The following is a 19975-nucleotide window of genomic DNA, read 5'->3' as shown; positions in this document are numbered from 1 at the left end:
GGTTGTTTGTTCTCTTGCAGTGGACATGAGGATCTACTATGTAAGCATGAATGACGTTTTTGCTCCCCTGTAGTTAACTCTCAGTCAAAATGTTGTCTAAGTTCCCACCAGAAGGCCAAGTCGGTTATTCCGATAGTGTTATGCCTATATTTATCCTTGCCTCGGGAGTCTGGCCTCGAGATCTTCGCCGGATATTTTTATATGCAATTGAATAATTAATTCATCCTCTCAGAGTCAGATTATGAAGTTCAAGTTTAAGGCAAAAATCAAAAAAATTCTGCTAGAAAGCTTTCGAAATCTTTGATCTAGAATATGGTCCTGGGAGTTACCACCCAATCTCACATTTGGCTGGGCCTCTTGCATCGCATAACCAACGAATTGCCCCCAGAGCCCTGATTAGTTAGTGGGCGCCAGCTCAAAATTTCTAAGCCACCTCTGCCCACAAGTCAGTCAAATATTGTGGGTTTAGTTAACTAGTTAGTTATACAAAATAATGCAATGTCATCATCAAGCTTTTAAGGAGAAAGTCTGCTTTAGTTCTTTAAGTACTTGATACAGTCAAATTTTACGTCTATGAGCTGCAACAAAGCTGTTTGACGTTTCTTTAGTTTACTCTTTTTAATTAAGTGCATTGACTAACTAACTAGTTAAGTAACTAATAGTTATACAGCATATATTATTCATCAAAGAACTAAAAACTCAGTTTTACAAAAAAGAGAGTGCTTTTATTCAGTGAATTTTTCTTATAAATGTATTTAAAAAACAGTCGCTTTTAATTGTAACTGTATAAATATAACTAATATTTAAAATATTTAAAAAAAAAAATGCATAGTTTTTCTAACCCTTTTTATAGCTCTCAGTTTTTCTAAATATTAGTTATATTTTATATAATATTATTTAATTACAATTTACAACGTAAGATTAAAAGTAGTTAACTAACTATGAGAGATTTTTCAAATATTATATAACTAATAGTTATACAGAGCTCTCTTAACTCAATAAATCAAACTTTAAATTAGCTGAGTAAGGGTTGTCAAATAATCATAAGACAATAGAATAACTTTTCTAAAGAGGAAAGTTAAGAAATTAAAAACAATAAATGAGAAGCAAGGAGATAAAGAGAGAAAGATGACATATATAGCTTGACGGGTTGTTTTGAGAGTTGAAGAGGAAACAGATTATATGAAGTATAAAAACAGAAAAGTGAAGTGATTGAGACTTCTGACTCTCAATCACAAAAAATGAGCAGCACCACAGGTTATAGGGTATTATTGAACATACTGCTCATATATGTTGAAAGCTTGTTTGTAAATAATTCTTGATGTCTGTTTATTTACATCGTTGTTGTTATATTTAGTTATAAACATGTAAAATGATTGTGGATTACGTTAGTTAAAATAACTTACTGTTTCTTGGGCGCAGAAGACATCAACAACCAAACAGGTCACAACCTGGTTTTTCAGCATAAGGTTTATCACTTCCAGCGCCAATTCGGTAACTTCCCAGGTTGTGGTTTAAATGGCGGCTGGAGGCTGGTTTAACCACTTTCACAGCCTCTTCCAAGCTTCGCTGAGGTTGCATCAAAGGAGATGCATGAAAGAAGGTACGAAGATTCCACCGTAAACAGGTTAGGGCGATTACATCCTGCAAAAATGCCTAACTACATCACGAACTATCTACAACGAAGAATATAATACAAACTGGTCTATTTGAACAACCCTGTGGTCAAACCCGCTGCATGTCTCTAAAAGCATGGGTCAATTCAGTATGCTTGTCATGTTGGAGCATCGTAGATTCGTGAGGAACAGGAACAGCTCCTTAGAGGCCCTCTTTTGCCAGCATATCTATATTCACCGGATTAAACCTGTGTCAGCTTTATCCCAAAACACCCCGGGGATATGCAACTGTCTTACCGGCAATGTCTAGATACAGGGCAAGCGCGTTGAACCTGGCCAAAGAAAAGAGAAACAAAAGTAAGTGCCTCTCTCGCAAGCGAAGTTCTGTAGTAACCAGAGAAAGACACCAATACAGAATACCCACTTCCTGGCATTTCCCGTCAACTCAGAGATTATCCACTTAAAACGATTGGTCCAGTTGATCAAGTCGAGGTGGCTGACACCAACAAGCGTGCCTTTGTAGCCCTCCTCACCTCCCCATTTGCTGCTCTGGACGCTGACCAGGCCATCATTCGGGCCTTCTTCCTGCTCGATAATCCGATGTGACTGGATAAACACAGACCACATACCGGGTGTTAACGATGCTCCGTATGAAAAGTACCTAAAGTATTTCCCAAGCCGTTAAACTTCTTCTCCCTATCACCTTTAGCTGAACCGGGGTATGTTTATACCCACCTAACATCGTCGATATCAGGAGTATTGGGATTGAATTCTTCCTGCATGTATTTTCGAGTAAGCTGACTCAATGCCCCTGACTCTATTTTAATGCGAGCCAGTGTGTTATATATCTGTGCAGCTCGATGTTCTATGCCTTGCGTAAGTGTTTGTTAAAAGATTCTCACGACTTCAAGGTGGTCAGACGAACCTCCAATCAGTCCAAAGACATAATCCGCAAACGCAGACCCTACAGCAGTTAGTCGAAAATTATGATAAAGAGCTTGGAGAGTGATTAACCTCGGTGAGGGGTGCCTATCGTAGTCAGAGACACAACCCGGAATTTCGTAGGTCGTAGTCTGCTGATCATGTAACGAGAATCTAGTCCACTGGTTTGGTTTGGATGAAGTCAGCCTGATATCCCACCGGTGTTGAGTGTATTTGGAAGTTCGAGATCGCATACCCCTGAATGAGTTGCAAAGTAAGCATGTGTTGAACAAAGGAGTTTGAGAGCGTCTTGCCAATATATATCATACCATACTATGTCTGCAGGAACAGTTAGTGACCATAATCAACTATTCTCCAGTTAACCAAGGGCAAATGATGTGAAAATACCCCCCCCCCCCCAAAAAAAAAAAAAAAAAAAAAAAAAAAAAGTCACAACTCACGCAATTATATTCACCTCTTTCCCCTGAATCTGGCTCTCAATTCCACACATGAGCTCTTTAGCCCGTTGCTCGATGGATCCCAACGGCAGGACAGGGACAGAAATGACCACCATCCTCTTTAGGGCGAATGCTTCTTTGACGCCGCGCCAATATTGTACGCCTGGGAGATACTTCCCTCCCAGTTTCAGCTCATCAAATCCCAATAGACCGTGTGCAAGCACAATTGGGTATTTCGGCCTGCCTGAACAAGCATAATGTCCCCGAAGTTACGTATATTGGATCAGCACTGCCTATAGCCAGAAATATTGCATGGATCCCTGGGATAAAGTAGATTTTCTTCTTCTTGAAGTTTACTGACAGTATGTATCCCGAATAGCGGAATATTTATCTTCAATAAGGGGACCCAGCTCCGAAAGTCGTGGATCTGCTGCGTGCGGTTTCGAGGCAGAAGGTGTGGTTGAGCTGAAATGTCGCACTCGTGAATTTGTGGTGTTAAATTGAGAAACGGGTTTACAAGCCCACCACGAAACCCTTGGGTTCCTGATTGAATGTTTCATTCTGACACTCCCTGTGGGCTGTGTATGGATACTTCACTTGCGCTGTTGATGGGCGCGCAAGGCGAGATTCAACTAAAATATATTCAAGTAGTTCCTTGAACAGATCTGGGTGAAATGACGCAACCGAAATTCCTAATCTCTGGAACCCATAATTTGAGTTTCCGTCATTTAACCCCCTGTTTATAGTTAATCATGTAGTACAAGTTTTAACAGTTATGGTCTCATTGTCTAGTTACCTCTGTATCTTTATAAAAACGTTAACTAGAAATCCCATTGTCCAGTGGATCAATACACCCGGAAAATATATGCTATTAGTTACGAAAAGTAATATGTGTAGTTATCTCTTCAAGAAGTCGAGCAAATTAATGATAACATGCTCTCACATAAGCCATTGCAATGTTGCAAAGTACCACTATTCTCTACTGCATTTTGCTGCAGTCTTGCCCAGTGTTTACAGAATTCAAGCATCTGTAAACACTCCAATTCGTTGCTGTTAAGGGACTCTTTAATCTCCCAGTTCCTGACTCCATTTCCTCCCCCTCAAGGAACAATCAAATAGCAGTGGATAATATGTATATAAAAACCCCTGCTAGTTAAAATCCAATTATGCCTTGAACAAGGGTGCATTGAATTAGCCATAAATAGAGCAGATTATGCCCCAAAGAAGTATTTAGTTTGGGAGCTGCTACAAAAATGAACCACGAAACAAAGGATGCTCTGAACAGCTCACATTTCACAGAATAGATAATTGCAATGATGGCAAATTCAATTTCACCATCAGAGACACACTGTGGCATGGTATATATGAAAACAGAAAAGAAAACCAAACCCCAAAATACACACATATCTGAAAAAGAATAGGTTTTACAACAAAAAATGTGAGAGACAGAAACACCAACGACTGAGAAAGAAAGGGAAAAAAGAATAAAAGTCATAACGCCCTGATCCCAATATATATTGAATAGCATATCCCGCGCTTCCGAATAGTTCGAATAAGGGATAAAATAAAGCCACTTTTCGCATATAATTAAACTCACGCAATCCCCACGATTTTCCCCGGTGTTTGCGGCTGAACATCAATGACAGCTTGGATCAGATCCTCAACGACCTGGCTACCCTTTTGCTTGCCAATGTCTCTGATCTGTTGGACCTTCGCCTCGGCTTCCTTGTTCGCTTCATCTTCGGCTACTTTGTTACCGCTTGAGTGCTGAAAGAGATGAAATAATAACAGAGGAGTTGTTCGAGTTAGTCATCCAATTGCCATTGCATACCTAAAATATATGTGATTTTTGGTGCGGAAGAATAAACATTGATCTCCAGCCTGACATAGCTAGGAGGTAAATATTAAGTCATTTTTTCTCACCTCAGCTTCAAACTTCTTGAATTCCTCTTCTTTTTTCTGTCTATATTCCTCAATCTCCTTTTGTGCCTCGGCTCTTGCGTCCTTTACACGCTTCGTGCGGTCTGTAGATAATATCGATAAGTTTCGAGTAATAAGACAAAGCAAGGAAGATTCGTATTCCTTTGGATAATATATGTAATAGAGGGAACTGTTACGAACATTCTCGGGCTGAAATATCAAATAAGCCAGATCAGCTAAAATGTTCTTCAAATATCAAAGTGTCGGGAGTCCTGAGGAGGATGTGAATACCATTCTGAACAATCTTCTGCGCCTCTCTCTCAGCCTATTCGTCCATGAAACCCTTGTCAGCTGTCTGGAGCCATATTTGTAGAGATTCGAGTGCCAGCTGATCGGAGATATGTGATTGGGATGCAATATACATCAAGCAGTGTCTGGATGCCTGCGGAGTTTTGGGCAGACTGCGGAGAAGACCGTTAGCAAGATCCTCCTAAAAAGTAAAAAATTTAATCACGGAATTTATCGATAAACTAACCATTTTTCTTTTTTGCTTTCTTTCGAATAAAATATTACGGTGGGATTTGCTTTGCGATGCAGAATGTGCGGAGGTTGGATTGCTGGGTGCTATCACTGAGGTCATCGACTCGAAAGTTGTTCAGGTGGAAGGGTTCATTGGACGACGCTTCTGCCGCTGCACACCGCTTCCAGACAATCTTCAATTTGCCAGATCCAGGCAAAAGACCTTGGAACTTGAACTTGGATAATTCCACAGCAACCCTTAAATAATATAAAAGGCTATAATTTTACGAAAGGTTGAACTAGAGAGGGCTTCTTCCAACCCTGGAAATATTTGAGAAGTCCATCCATTCGAAACCCGCGTCCTAGGAACTAGAAAACGAAAATTACGGGTTAAGCAAACATGTCACGGGCATCAAAACTTACCTTGGCCGGTACTACGTTGATTACCGCCGGCATTGTCTATTTCGTCCATTGGTCGCAGGAATCTGAGAAAGCTGTATGTTTTCCCCATTCATTCAATTATCAATTGAATCAATTTAATTCACCCGCTATACTGCACCGGGAGTATATATACCGTTTAGTTTTTACCCGATTGCTGACAATTTGTTAGGCGATGCATGCAGGTGTCGAACGAGATCTCGAAATCCAACGGATCAAACAAGAACGAAAAGCAGATTTTGAGATGCAGCGGGCACTGGAAGCTGAATACAGGAAAATCCAAACAGTTTCTGACAGCGGGAATGGGGGGGGTTTAAGTAGCGATGTTGGAACCGGGGTTAGACCAGGAGCTACATAGTCGTCGATATCCGCCTAATTCTTCGCCGCGCACCTTTGGCTTTTGGTCGGCAATTGGAGCAGAGAACAAGGGCAAGTCCTCTGGTTCCTTTTTGCGACGGAGCAGCAAGAGAATTCTGTTCTGTCTTGGGGGAAAATTATGTTGTCGACGTGATTAGGAGCAGGGATATCTCAAACAAGGGCAACTGAGATAACACCGACAAAGGGAAAATTCATGGACCTAACAAATGCGATTACGAAACGAATTACCGATGCAGTGCTGGTAGCACTTTGTACGATATATGTATATATACAAGAAATGATAGAATTCGAGTTTTGGGGGGGGGGGGGGGGGGGGCATTGATTAGAAGAACTACGTTGGACCATATGCAGTATATGCCCAGAATTCAAACTGTCTTCATTCATACATGCAGATATCGATTGAATAAGATTCTGACAGTGGAAAATCCGGGCTGCTGAACACACAAATTAACAGCTGATAAAGTTGGGCATTGGGTTGGGGCACAAGTCGAAATTCCACTTTTGAACAGTGAATCACTTTGGATGGTTTGTTGCCATTTTGCTGGATGTAGACTCGCGATCCATCTGGTATAGTTACAAGTTGAGAAGGAGAGGAGAAACACACGGCGACTTGAAAGAGCTAGCTAGAACTTTGCAGGGGTTCCGTTTGAACGGGAGTTATACCTCGCGGGGTAGTTATTTTAATTATACTCCACCCGAGTGGAGGGTGGCACAAGACTCCCGTACACTCGACGCCGTAGTTTTGGGTATTTCGTGCAGATGTTTCTATTCATAAACTCTTTTGACAGGAGATGGTTATTACAGCGAGTAATGAACACACGCTCATTACTTATTTCTTCCTGGTCTGGAATAAAATAACTAGGTAAACTAGTTAACTAAATAAAATAAATGGCAACTTATGTAATGGCTTTTGTTAAATAATCATCCAGCTTCCATGTTTTGAAGTCCTCGAGTTCCAGCCAACTGCTCGCGTCACAGACATTCCTTTTCAACAAATAAATACCTCGCCCTAGTGCAAAACAGATTCTACCCTGCCAGCCACCTGGCTCTCTTTCAACTCACTCTTCATCAGTTGAGGTTTAAACAGTCATTCCGCATTCGCTTCTGAACTGTTTCCACGTCGTTCGTGGCAGAGCTGGGTTCGTACATGGCCGCTCTAGGGCCCGCCGAAAAATGGTCTACGTGCCCTGGCCTGCAGATAAAGCCCTCTCCTAATGGACCACATATTTCCTTCGTTGCAGGATGCAAGTCGGCCCAGCACCACCCCGCGCAGCCATTATTCGACTTCCCTGAAATGCTGTTGTGGGAGATCAGAATGCGCTTATCTTCAACATAACAACGCTGCACTGGCGGATCTAGAAAAGGACGTTGAAACTGCCGCCCAGTTAGGCCAGGTGTGTATAGTTATTTGAATTGTTTTCATCCCCTGTCCATCTTCTTCCCTGTGTGTTACATTTGTTATTCTAAAAGAGCTGGCTCTGTGCATTGTTTAATGGGTAATTTACTGATTCTCCCTAACATTATTTTTCGTGGCTTAGGCTTTGCTACAGCGTCATGAGGCTTATATAACAGATGCAGAAGGAGATCGGAGCAGACTGCTTTTGGAAATGGAAAATCTCGAGAGAGATAAACGTGAGGCGCAAGCCGAAAACGCACGAATTATCGAAGAAAATCGTGAGCTCTTGGAACAGTTGGAGGAAATGAACAAGGCGATCGCTGAATCGGATGCTCAGATCAAGTCTCTTACAATGACCCTGGAAAGTTCGCAGTTGCAAGTTAAACAACTGTCGGTTTCGGCGTCGCGAGTATCGCAGCTCGAGTCTCAAATTGATGTGATGGAGAAGGAACAGGAAGAGCTGCAGGTCAAACTTATCGTTACTGAAGAAGATGAGAAATCCGCAGTCCAGCGGTGGAGACAGGCTGAGTGCACTTTGCGAGACCTTGAAGGTCAACTGGAGAGAATAGAGAGGAAATCGAGGGAGGAGCAGGAGAAACATGCGGAGCTACTTAGGCGAATGGAGTTGCATAGGACGGTTAAAGAAGAATTGGATACCGCTGCAGGTCGACTTAAAGGTGCTTCAGCAACATCGCCAATTGGTCAGAGGAAGCCAGGAGTGGTTACCAGTTTCGTGCGCGACATTCTACAGGATAATGCGAACCTGCAAATGGGCATCGTCGAGCTCAGAGAGATGCTTCAGGCCTCAAATGAGGAGGTAGAGAACTTGAGAGAACTGATTCTCCTACATCAACCATTGGCATTGGAGACAGATGACCGAATACCTCAACATAAGAAAATCTCGCTTCGTGATGAACTGGATGCGAAATTGCCTCCAGCAGCTTCTCAGGAGTTCCATGTCCATCATCACTACCACTCACCAACCCAAAGCTTACCCCAGCGTAAGGAAAAGGCGCAAACTCCCTTACACCGTCACCAAAGGAAAAGGAGACCCCTGATATCCTCGCCAATCCTCGAATCTCAGTCTCGGCCCTCTTCGCGCCTATCCCGAATCTCACATAGTGCACATGGTTCTGTTTCATCACCATCCACCATACTTTCACAAACTTCGGTCTCCATCCCTTCAGCCTCTAGCAACCGCCACTGTTCCATTCAATCCTCATCCGTAGTGCCAGCGTCGATCTGCTCATCAATACCTAGTTCCCCACAATCCGTCTATAGAACTTCGTCCATATTCGATCGTGTGGATCATGGTTTTGATTCTTCTCGACCCACTAGTCCCGAGAGCAATGGGTTCGCATCTCCCAGTATCAGGCCATATCATCACCGCAAAGGATTGTCCGATATGCCGATACGACCTATATCAGTTCCCCCTGAATTGCAAAATATGTCTGCAGGTTTATCGGGAGGTATAAACCAAGGACGCGATGATACCGTTGAATCTACATATTATTCTGCTGATGAAAGAATACCCCCATACTTCCAACCTCCCATCCCGGAAGAGAGGGAAACTCCAACTGAGGAAATCACGAATGAACAAGGGATGCAATACACAGCTTTCCCTGTTCCTGTCGAAGAACCAGATCCATTCTCTCCACTGTTATATAACACAGTGAAACGCGCATCTTCACACGAAAGCCTCCTCTCCATTTCAGGGATGGACATCCATACACTCCGCTCCCGCCCATCCCAAATGCTCAGCCCCTATTCAGCCCTCCCTATTAGAGCACCAAGCCACCTCACTTCCGCTTGTACGGAATTGTCCTTCACTCCCCCCGTCATATCTCCAATGAACATTATCGCCCCTAGAGTGTCACTTAGAGACGGGAATAAAGGCCCTGACTCTCGATCGCTGCTCTCGTCATTCGTCGCCGCGCCGGCGGAAGGGAACTCCAACGCAACACCATCTGGAGCCCTACCAAATAACATCCCATACCTCCGCCATGCAGACCGTTTCAGCAAGCGGGTTGGCGGATGGGTCTTTGGCAGATGGGGTATGGCCCCGATCGCATCTCCGCGAACTGGGGACCTGAGTTCACCCAGATCATCGTTTGCATCCCCATCGCGCCCTCCAAATGCACCATCAGTCTCAGCAGCGTCGTCTGCGTCGACATTAGCCTCCGCTCCGTCTGTTCCCTCACCGAGAACTTCATCAACAGCGAGGGCGTCAGCGGCGGTAGTATTCAGACCACCCGGGGTAAACCAAATTGGGACAATCTTAGGCTTGCGCCCTCCAGGAAAGCCGCCTATGGATGTACAACCCATGGTCATTAATGAAGATTTACTGCAGGAAAGTTTGCTTGAGTAGCTCTTTTGGCTACCTTCTCAGTGTTTGTGCGTGCGCGCACCTATTGCGTTTCCGGTTTTTTTTTTTTTTTTTTTGGAATTTTATTTTTACGTCCCCATCGTCCTTCACTATTTTGACTTTTCCTTTGGCACTTGGATTTCTTTTACACGACACCGCCTACATGTCTCATATGTACAACACATACCTAACTAGCATATTCCGCACTTATATCTTGCCCTTTTCCTTTCTATTTCTTTTAATATTAATACACTTCATTTCCTTCAACTCCCTCTTCCCAAGCCAAAGTCTGGCATCACCTTTTCATAGATATATACATGTACATGCAATATTCACACAATTTATAAAGTTGATAGGTGATGCCACTTTCTCATTTTTCTTAGTTTACATCTCACACAGAATGGAATCTGGCTGTCGTCAACATCTATTACTTGTTACGCACATCTCTTATTACTGCAAATATTGCATCTATGTATGTACAGCAAAATACATACATACCTTAGGTAGATGTATACACATCTATCTGTGTATCCGTATCTGGGTATAATGCACTATATGCATGCGATCTGACCGTGTCAGCCAGAATTCTAACAAATCCAGATTGAGGGATAATATAATATGTTATCACTCTTATATTGTGCACACACATATATATATATATATAGGCAATCACGAAGAGCAGAAAAAGCAAAGCAGCACACATACCGAATACATACCACACATCATTTGCATTCTCCTACTATGTGCTCTGCTTTGTACCGTGAATTTTATATCTCAAGGCCACTTTTGTCGAGGGCTATCCGCGTACGATCTTTTTGCTAATAGGGGCATGTATGAATATATCTTTAAAAACATAGAAATAGGTACCACTTTTTTTTTTTGACGGCGGATTGGATATGTCTAATAACTGTGCATATTGCAATCTAAACAGGAATACTGCTTGTGCTCCGAACTGTATGTGTGCACAGTACTTAGTTGTACATATGTGATTTGATACAACGAGAAAGCTCCAGCCATTATTGAGGGAACGAAGGGGTACCTACATACATACACGCAAATACATGCCTAGGCTCAGGAGAACGGGTAGGTACAGTGAGGCTTTCTGTGATGTAGTTAAATGGTAAATCTCCTTTTGAAAGAACATTACATGATGCGAGAAGCGAGGGTCCTGTGCTCTGAGAAAGATTGTAGAAATAGAAAAGTGGATTGGATCAAATGAAGTATATTTTGAGAGAAAATCATCTCTCAACACTGAACCAACCTTCCGCAGCTTAGTATAATCAGGTCGCATAACTATATGTAATCCGTCTCAAAAAAATTCCCAAATGACCTATCACCAACCCGGTGTAGGCGCTTCTGAAACATCATATTACACCTACAGATATAGATGCACATATACCAGGATAACAAGCTACAAAAACTCAACTGAGCTCTGATTTGCGCCCGCTTTCCTATCCAACTACCCGCCCAATCTCCAATATCGGCTCCCCTTCGACCGTTGGGGATGGATGACACGATAGGGGGCACATGCCCTGCACGCAAACAGTGGCGCACAGTAGCACAGATAGGAAGAGCACTCCGTGCGAATGACGGGAGGGATGAAGGTGATACATGGTATGCCTTAGGGGGTTTGGGGGTGTGCACGATATGCATGCTTTACAATGTGGCATGCTAAGGCAACCGTTATATTCCCTATATCCGCTATGGAGCTGTTGGAGGGATCTGCAAATGGAATGGATCAAGAGAGAGACATTGTGCGATACAGCGCGTTGCAGGACTAGAGCTAGGATTGGAAGGTATAATGAGATTGTTTGACTGCATGAGGCTAGGTCCAGATTGTAGGGGATTGGATTGGGTCGAAATGGGGATTGGAGTGGACATGCGGGTATGTTACGCATAGGATATGTCTTGCACGTGTGTATATACTGGCCGGACGTCTGGAACATACAGTGAATATTTTGTTCAAGGAAAGTCTTGGGAAAGTCTTGACCGTGGGGAAGGTGGAAGATAATGCTTCCTGAGTTATTTATGTTTCTCAATTCTTTGAACAATATCGTACGGAGAAATCAATGCTGAGAGCATCCCCCCTTTTCCTTCATTATCTTTGTTTCCCCATTTGTTTTCCCTGTCCGCTTCTGGTAACTTTCAGAGACGATTGGTGGTGGATATATATATAGCTCAGGTCGTTTTTGTGTAGCACCTCACGTATACTATTTTTTATTCGCTTTGCAAATCAGGGAACAGAAGTCTGTGCGACAAAGAACCATTTCAAAATGATGTCCAGGGAAGGGGCCTGTATGTATAATTGAAAGACGAAAATGCAAATGCGGGGGCATAAAAGGAGAACCGAGGTATACCAAGAGTATATTTTAAATATTATAACTGTACAAAGTTCAAAATGAATTCCAACCCTTCTCACAGAAGTAAGGAGGCTGAGGCTGAGATCCTATAGGTCTGGATGGGGACATCAGTGCTGTGGAAAAATCCATTCTGGGATTGTCGGGGTGGGGATTTGAAATTTATCTTGCAAGCGTTCAATTTGTTCGCCTCTGGTCAAAAGAGGATTTTTTAGTACACAAGTAACGTTTCACATGGAGGGCTTGCAATGTTATTATTATAATAAAGCAATGTAGGAAGAGGAAAAAGAAAAGTTGTTGCACACCGCATGTGTTAAGAAAAGCATTAAATGTCTCCGAGTTTCGAAGTGTGGAAGAGAGAATAAACTCCTTGATTCCGTGCTTGTCGAATAGTTCTCGTAACGTTGATGATAAAAGAGGTATAAGCTCCCGATCATATATCTGCACATTTCAAACAAGGCCACCGCATAAATGCGTCGTCCTCGTTCATCAGTCACCTTGGAAAATATTGGAGATATGATATGTGGATGTGCTCTATGCATACCAGATCGGCTCCAAGTGCAACATCAAATGATTGATACGATTTTCCTGAAGATGATAGCCGGTGAGGTTGGAATGGATTACCCCACTCCCAAATATCTGCATGTATTCTGCTGCTATCGAGGCTGTTCCTCATTACACAGTCCTGGATGCTGGATATCAATGCAGGGTCTCTGTCCGTAGCTGTCACACTCCGAGCACCAAGACACTTGAGACAATACATGGAGAGAAATCCGGTCCCGCTTCCCAGTTCGATGATATTCTTCCCCGCAATAAGTGCTCTGCCTTCCGGCGTTGAAAGGTATGTGCCCAGGTGCAAAGCCGCCTCCCACGTGCGGAATCCGGTAGTTCCCGATGAAAGTATGAGCCCGCGGTTTTCTGAAGTTATCACGAATTGGCTATCATGACTTTCCTTTGAACCTATGTCCCTGGGAGCTGTATAGCGGATATATGACAATTTCTGGGCTTCTTCAAGGGGTGACTGGCGCGGAAGTGTGATCAGATTGCCATAGCTGCTCACGAGATCATCTAAGATCTCCTAAGAAAAAAAGAACAATTATAGTCAGGATGGATAGCTGAGGATATGTAAAGAATCGTATTGAAAAAAGAAAATAATAATCAATCATATTCGTAGGCTATGATTTAAGAGCCTAGAACTAGGCAAAAAAATAGAGTGAGGGAGCCATACATCCTCTTCTGGGTCGGAAATTGACTCCTCCAATCTAGAGATAAGAATTCTAAGGACCCGGATACGATAGTTTGGCGGCGGAATAGGCCAAATTTGTGTTTCATTGAACATTGTCTGGTATATCAGCTGCTGGACTGCTGGTTTGATAAGAACATTAGTCGGTGGAAAAGAGAGGTGTTGTGGCTCCAGGAGCTGAAGATACTGAGCCACGAGCAGGTCGACCAGGGCCTCTTCTTCATAGTCGACAGGTGGGTGCACCATCATAATGATACCTGGTATTTTGCGCCGTATTGTTGCTATTGTTAATGATGATGATAATGTGTTTGTTGGTTGTCAGGTAGGTATTTTGGAGATGGTTAAAAATGGCAGTAAGAAACGAAATAAACTTTGGGAAACATGCGGCTCAAGCGCCGGCACTGGGATTGCAGTATTGGGACTAGCGCGGAATGCTGTAGTTGGCCCTAGCCGAGAACCCACATCCAAGCATAATCACAAAATACTTAGACATTGGATTTCTCGAACGACAGCGACAACCGACAAACCCAGCAGCCAACCATCCTCCTCCCGCTTCATCAAAGCAGACTTTTCGAACGCCTGTGGTTCACTTCTCGAAAATTCTGCAATCATGGCTGACGCTCCGGTGACCCTGCGGACGCGCAAGTTTATCCGCAACCCTCTTTTGGCCAGAAAGCAGATCGTCGTGTAAGTCATCTTTCGAGTGTGGGATCAGGGATTGGGATATCGTGGTCGATACTGGGAATTGAAGATTGAGGGACAACTACTCTGATTTTTTATTAGGGGATGAACGATATGGTTTTTGTGTTTTTTTTTTTTTTTTTTTTTTTTTTGGGAGGAGAGGGGATACATAGATTCTGACCGGGTACTCTCACAGTGATATCCTCCATCCCAACCGCGCCAACATCTCCAAGGATGAGCTCCGTGGAAAGCTCTCCGAGCTCTACAAATCCAACAAGGAACAAGTCTCCGTATTTGGTCTTCGCACTCACTATGGTGGTGGTAAGACCACTGGCTTCGCACTCATCTACGACTCGACCGAAGCCCTGAAGAAGTTTGAGCCGCGCTACCGCCTCGTCCGCATTGGAGCCGCTGAGAAGGTTGAAAAAGCTAGCAGACAGCAACGTACGTTTCGCAGATGCTCCTATCTTGCTCCAGTCTTGCGGTACTGTATGCTACATGTTGGGATTGACTAACGATGGGAACTTCATTTTACCCCCATTTATAGGCAAACAAAGAAAGAACCGATCAAAGAAATTCCGGGGTACGGAAAAGACCACGGGACCAAAGAAGGACAAGAAGAAATAAAGGAGAGATCTGGGTTGCTTTGCGTATTTTTATGTTATTTTATGGTGCTGGGTGGAAACGTAACGACATGGATTTTGATTTTGCTTAAAAAGGGTCCCCAAACGCGCTGGATGAAATATTTTTCTTTATCAACCTACATCGATGATGTACTTTAGCTGAAAATCAAGCCATGTGGTGAAATTACACCTTTTCTTCGTCTACGTCGCGGTTACGAGTGTTCTTTCTTTCTTTTTTTTTTTTCGTTTCTCTTTTTCTTCGGTCCATTATCCCTCTGCATGTTGTTCTTCATGTGCAGCGATCCTGAAAACAGCCTTGATCTTTTCAATTTTTATGCTATGCTAATCCATCGCAATGGGATTGAGGATAGCGACTGTTCCATGTCTTCAATTTGATAATATGGAAACCCCCTCTCGATTTCACAAAGAACCGCCCCCACCAACAATGCCTGCCACCCACACCTTATGTGTCTTTTTATGTCTTGGAGACCCGAAAATGTTAACCGATAGTTAGGCGTATTTTGAGATCACAAGCAGAGGGAATAGAAAAAAAGTAAAATAAAAATAAAAAACTTGGAGAAATAATACACGGTAGGGACGGGTTTAGGTATTTTGTCAATAAGCCAGAATGAACACATTAGGGTTACTTAGCTGCTTGGAAAGAGGAACATAAAAAGACGTCACTCTAGCAACATACACGCCTCTATCGACGATCCACAAGGGAAAAAAAGTGTATTACGCGACTCCGCATGTAATGCACGGTAAAATACTCAGCCATTATTTTGACGTAGGAGAGACAAATCTTGCCATATATCCAGACATAGGAGACCCGTGTAGGAGCCAATAAGAAAACCCGCACCTCCAACCAATCCCAGTATATTTGGTATTCGAGACATACGCGCAGACGGAAATGCAGAGTCAATAAGATTCGTTAGGATGTCATTGAGATGGATTAGATGGTATGAAATCCAAAAGTAGAGGTAAATAATAAAAAATAAATAAATAAAAATAAATAAAAAATGCAAACGAAACCAGGAAACACACGCAAACAAACGAGCAAACGAGCAAACGAAAAACAATAAAGAAACTTGTGATTACCCCGACCCTAAAAGCCATCAACTTTGCTAACTGCGAGACTGGATATCGGCTTCACTGACGGTTCACAACATCTAGACACTGTTGACTGGTAAGGGGGAAGACGAGTGTAGCTCCTCCCGTTTGTCAAATTACTCGACGAGCCACTACTGGTGCACTGCTTGGGTAGTTCCGTGCTATGACCATAGGCCTGCGCTTGTTGATGCAGTTCATTGTAGCGGTGGGATGCTCCATCCAGTGCATGCTCTGCGGGAAGATGAAATCCCTCAACCGATTCCGTTGTTGGAAACGGTGTTGAAGGCATGGTAGTTGATGGTGAGTTGTTGGATATTACATACCCGAATGTCATATCGGTAGCACCTGTATGGGACTTGACAGCACTAGATGAACTCGCACCGTCGGACATGGTGGAGGTAGCCGTTGTCCTCATTGAGCTCTGCTGGTTGTTGGAAGGCAAGCCATCCATGGAAAATTGGTTTGCGGATCTGGCACTAAGTACTTGGCCAGTCCCATAAGAAGGAGGAAGTGAAGATTCTGTTGAAGATGTGCTGGAAGTCTGTATCGTAATCCCACTTTCGCGACCGTTTTTATTTACTATGGGATTTGGCAATGTCCGATCAGACCCTGATGATGAGGACATTGAGCTGAGAAGGGGTAACGTTGGAGGCAGGTCCGACGATATGGATACTGGAGAGTGTGTTTGTGTCATGCAGTTGTAATTGGATACAAGGGTTGAATGGCCGTCTTGGTCAGGAGAAAGCTTGCCTTTCGAGATTTTGCTCATTTGGGAACCCCGTGGGCTCAGTGGGTAAGAACAGTAGTTGGGGCTCCCCGACGAATCAGTGCTGGGGAGCATATATGGCGGGGATGACATGTTGTATGAAGAGGCGGAATCACCATCGTAGTTGATCTGGCATACGGACATGTACGGGTTTCTTGAAAGTGTGGAAAATTGAGCTGCATGTTCATAGGCACATTGGGATTTCGAATATAGTGGAAAAGCTGGTGTCATCGAGTGGATTAACGTTGAATTAAATCTTGAAGTTGCCTGCGATTCATAGCCAGCCGTGCTGGCGTAGGGTGGACCCAAGGGGCTCGCAGGTGGATACGGCCAGGAGTTACTGTATCCTCCTTTGGCTTGAGTTGCGAATGAATTGACCTAAAGATCATTAGACTCAACCCAGATTCCCAGATGTAGAGCTGCTATCAGTAAAGAGTCAACATACTCGCAAAAACAGGCAATTGGACGTCCCTGCATTTCGACAATTGGTGCATTGACCATTACCGCTATCCCCACTGCATTTGATTTTCCGTCTTCGACATCGACCGCACTTCACGAGGAAAAAAAAAATAAAAAATAAGGGGTAAGCTAGGGGCAAACACAGGTATAGGTTTCGTTCTCATGGCGAACATACCGCAACCTGTATACGTCGTCGAGTGAGTGGACCACTGCTTTTCGCGTCCGGTTCCGGGGTCGAGCCAATTCGACCACCGTATCCACTCGACAGCTCCTGTTGAGCATCCCCACGTATTGGCTGAGAAACTGGATAGCTCATCCCCCGGGAAGATTGCCTATAGAACTGCAAGTCTTCCTGATGATCGTAGAAAGTTCGAGCCATGATCTATCTGTCCGCTCCTTTGCAAACAAGGAGGCAGAGATCAGAAGATATGGCCGTTTCTATTGTCCCGAACTCAACATGTGTGTAACAAAAATAAAACTTCAGGGAAACAACTGACGGCTAAATTTAGAAGGCAAGTAGTCGTTGTGAAGGGCAGAATAATATTAGGTATCTTTTAATATTTTCCAAAGATAGAAGGGGGGAAAGGTAAAGTAATTTTTGGGGCAATGTATCAGGGCATGGTGTGGGTTTTAAGGGCTCTGTGCAGGTATATCAACCGATAGAACGAAATTGTCTGGTTAGAAAAGCCCTGCCTTACATCAGGACATAAGCCAGCCTGTGGAGGCGAGGGAATTATCCAGAGTTTGCCTGGATTATCTATTATGTCCAATATTCCTTGTTTGATGGAACATACTTCTTTATCATGTTCCACTGCTGGTCCTATACACCTGCTATGATCCGTACGCTGTAGAACGTCCTTGACGCAGGGTTCTTGGTCGAAGGAAGTGGTGCAGCTTGATGAAAAACCAGGCTGCTACGTCTGGCTGCTCGGTCTGAGGTCCAGTGCCACGTAACGTGTCCTACACGGTATTTCTCACTCTAAACGCCATCCTTAAGGTGGGTGGTAAAGGTGATACCATCAACTGTAGAGAGCATCATTGAGAAAAAACGGTAAAAGGCAAAAAAGAAAAGAAAAGAAAAGAGAAAAGAAAAGAAAGAAAAGAGAAAAAAGAAAATATAAAAAAATTGAAAAAGAAGAAGACGACGAAGATGAAGAAAGAATATAGGCTATCCAAACACCGGATGAAGGAAAAGATTTGGAGAACAAAATTATATTCAGCCCAGAAAACAAAATCCTTATTTGCAGACTTCGTGAACTGAGGTCAAACAAAGACAGATGAGAAGGAGAAAAGAAAATAATAAGTTGAGAAGGTTTGCAGAGAAAACTCTGATTCGAGCAGGCATCCGAAAAAGCGTTTGCCATTAATGAGAATGCAGATGTTGATTGAGTTGTTTGCTTCCTGCTGCTGATCTCACTTCAGGATGCATGGAAGCAAACATCTCACCCTACCATCTCCAGACGGCAAAATCCACTTGAATCACAAACATGATTAATCAAAAATGCCTCAAATCGACGTACCTTATAGGGACATAGTATCTTCAACTAGAAATGAATGGCAGGACATCCCCGACATTCAAACAAGATGCTCCTACACTAGGAACTTGGCAATGTCTGAGATCTGAGGAGCAAAAAGCTTGTTCAATGTTTATGTTGTACTTGGTCTTCTACCTCCCCATCCCTGTCAATTTGGCATAATTTAGACCTTCAATGACTCGCAATAATAATTTTCCAAAAAAAAAAAAATAAAATAAAATAAAATAAAATAAAATAAAATAAAATAAGAAAATAAGAAAAATAAAGTTAAAAAAAAGGAAAGAAAGAAAAAAAAAGGAAAAGAAAAGAAAGACAGATCTTAGTCTTTTTTCAGGGTCCGCATGGTTTGGTTGACGATATGTATATGTTAATGCGTTGTTCTATTCTGATTGGAAGGGTGAAGCCATATCCAGAACAAAGGACAGCGGAGGACGCCAAGGAGGCAAAAAAGGGCTTCCAGTTCCCAGGATTTGCTGTGAAGAATTAAGACAAGTGAATATGTGTGTTTCATGCATCTCTGAGTCGTAGGCAAGGCGAAACCGTGGGACAGCCGGGGTAAATAGACGCGGGGCTTATGAGAATTTACGCTTACCGAGAAAGCATTGAGTTGACTACTCACTAAAACAAGGAGAAAGTTCAATCCTTCAATGGCACATATATAATGGGGTTTGAGGTGTCACATCCGAGAAGGAAAACCCCCCCTCTTATCCCGTAGCGATATGCAGATAGGGAGGTGAAGGGGTAGGTGGAAACTTGAAATCATAGGGTTTTCCAGAGACTTTCGGGAAGCGGGATCTCACCCCTGGATCATATTAGTACATATACAGTTTTGTGCATGAAAAGGATTTGAATGTTATGCTTGAAGGACCCATCAACAGGGTTGCTGTCTTGCAGCCACCATGGATGGCCCGATCCGTCTCCACGTGTGTACGCAGGAATTGCAAAAAACACCCCCCAGAAGAGCTGGTAAAATTGGTGTCAGACAAAGCTAAGAAAACATTATGTGAGGGAACGGGATTTTCAACGGTCCTTCTTGTTTCCGTGAAACGGTTGGGGGCAAAGAGGGGGCGGGGGAACTGCCGAACTGGTGAGGCGATCCAGAAATGGCAGCATTGGGGTTCTGTGTAAGTAGAGAATAATTGGTAGTCTAGGGAATTTTAAGTTTGGCTTCGCATCAGATCTCCTCGGGC

General features: G+C 43.3%; 6 protein-coding genes across 6 annotated transcripts; 3 read left to right on the top strand and 3 right to left on the bottom strand.

Annotated features, from left to right (window-relative positions):
• Positions 1-1875: 1875 nt before the first annotated feature.
• Positions 1876-5555, bottom strand: PADG_04319 (V-type ATPase, G subunit; the record flags this gene model as incomplete). The annotated part of the gene is made up of 14 exons (XM_010761113.1): positions 1876-1948; positions 2041-2277; positions 2352-2481; positions 2542-2580; positions 2631-2719; positions 2999-3239; positions 3357-3460; positions 3513-3731; positions 4593-4762; positions 4919-4999; positions 5117-5151; positions 5207-5240; positions 5338-5376; positions 5451-5555. 14 exons carry the CDS (start codon positions 5553-5555, stop codon positions 1876-1878), a joined length of 1596 nt encoding a protein of 531 aa, XP_010759415.1.
• Positions 5556-5834: 279 nt separating this feature from the next.
• Positions 5835-6230, top strand: PADG_04318 (uncharacterized protein; the record flags this gene model as incomplete). Its single annotated transcript, XM_010761496.1, has 2 exons — positions 5835-5930; positions 6045-6230. The coding sequence occupies 2 exons, from the start codon at positions 5835-5837 to the stop codon at positions 6228-6230; spliced, it is 282 nt and encodes a 93-aa protein (XP_010759798.1).
• Positions 6231-7464: 1234 nt separating this feature from the next.
• PADG_04317 (uncharacterized protein) lies at positions 7465-10014 on the top strand (the record flags this gene model as incomplete). Its single annotated transcript, XM_010761112.1, has 2 exons — positions 7465-7644; positions 7789-10014. 2 exons carry the CDS (start codon positions 7465-7467, stop codon positions 10012-10014), a joined length of 2406 nt encoding a protein of 801 aa, XP_010759414.1.
• A 2412-nt stretch (positions 10015-12426) lies between these two features.
• Positions 12427-13860, bottom strand: PADG_04316 (protein-lysine N-methyltransferase; the record flags this gene model as incomplete). The annotated part of the gene is made up of 4 exons (XM_010761495.1): positions 12427-12560; positions 12674-12809; positions 12913-13446; positions 13597-13860. 4 exons carry the CDS (start codon positions 13858-13860, stop codon positions 12427-12429), a joined length of 1068 nt encoding a protein of 355 aa, XP_010759797.1.
• Positions 13861-13948: 88 nt separating this feature from the next.
• Positions 13949-14919, top strand: PADG_04315 (uncharacterized protein; the record flags this gene model as incomplete). Its single annotated transcript, XM_010761111.1, has 3 exons — positions 13949-14298; positions 14489-14736; positions 14840-14919. The coding sequence occupies 3 exons, from the start codon at positions 13949-13951 to the stop codon at positions 14917-14919; spliced, it is 678 nt and encodes a 225-aa protein (XP_010759413.1).
• A 1101-nt stretch (positions 14920-16020) lies between these two features.
• Positions 16021-17629, bottom strand: PADG_04314 (uncharacterized protein; the record flags this gene model as incomplete). The annotated part of the gene is made up of 3 exons (XM_010761494.1): positions 16021-17169; positions 17237-17341; positions 17426-17629. The coding sequence occupies 3 exons, from the start codon at positions 17627-17629 to the stop codon at positions 16021-16023; spliced, it is 1458 nt and encodes a 485-aa protein (XP_010759796.1).
• Positions 17630-19975: the final 2346 nt, after the last annotated feature.

This window comes from Paracoccidioides brasiliensis (genome assembly GCF_000150735.1).
Source record: "Paracoccidioides brasiliensis Pb18 unplaced genomic scaffold supercont2.4, whole genome shotgun sequence".
Classification (NCBI taxonomy): Eukaryota; Fungi; Ascomycota; class Eurotiomycetes; order Onygenales; family Ajellomycetaceae; genus Paracoccidioides; species Paracoccidioides brasiliensis.
The sequence above is the reverse complement of the archived record's forward strand: the minus strand, read 5'-3'. Positions and strand labels throughout refer to the sequence as shown.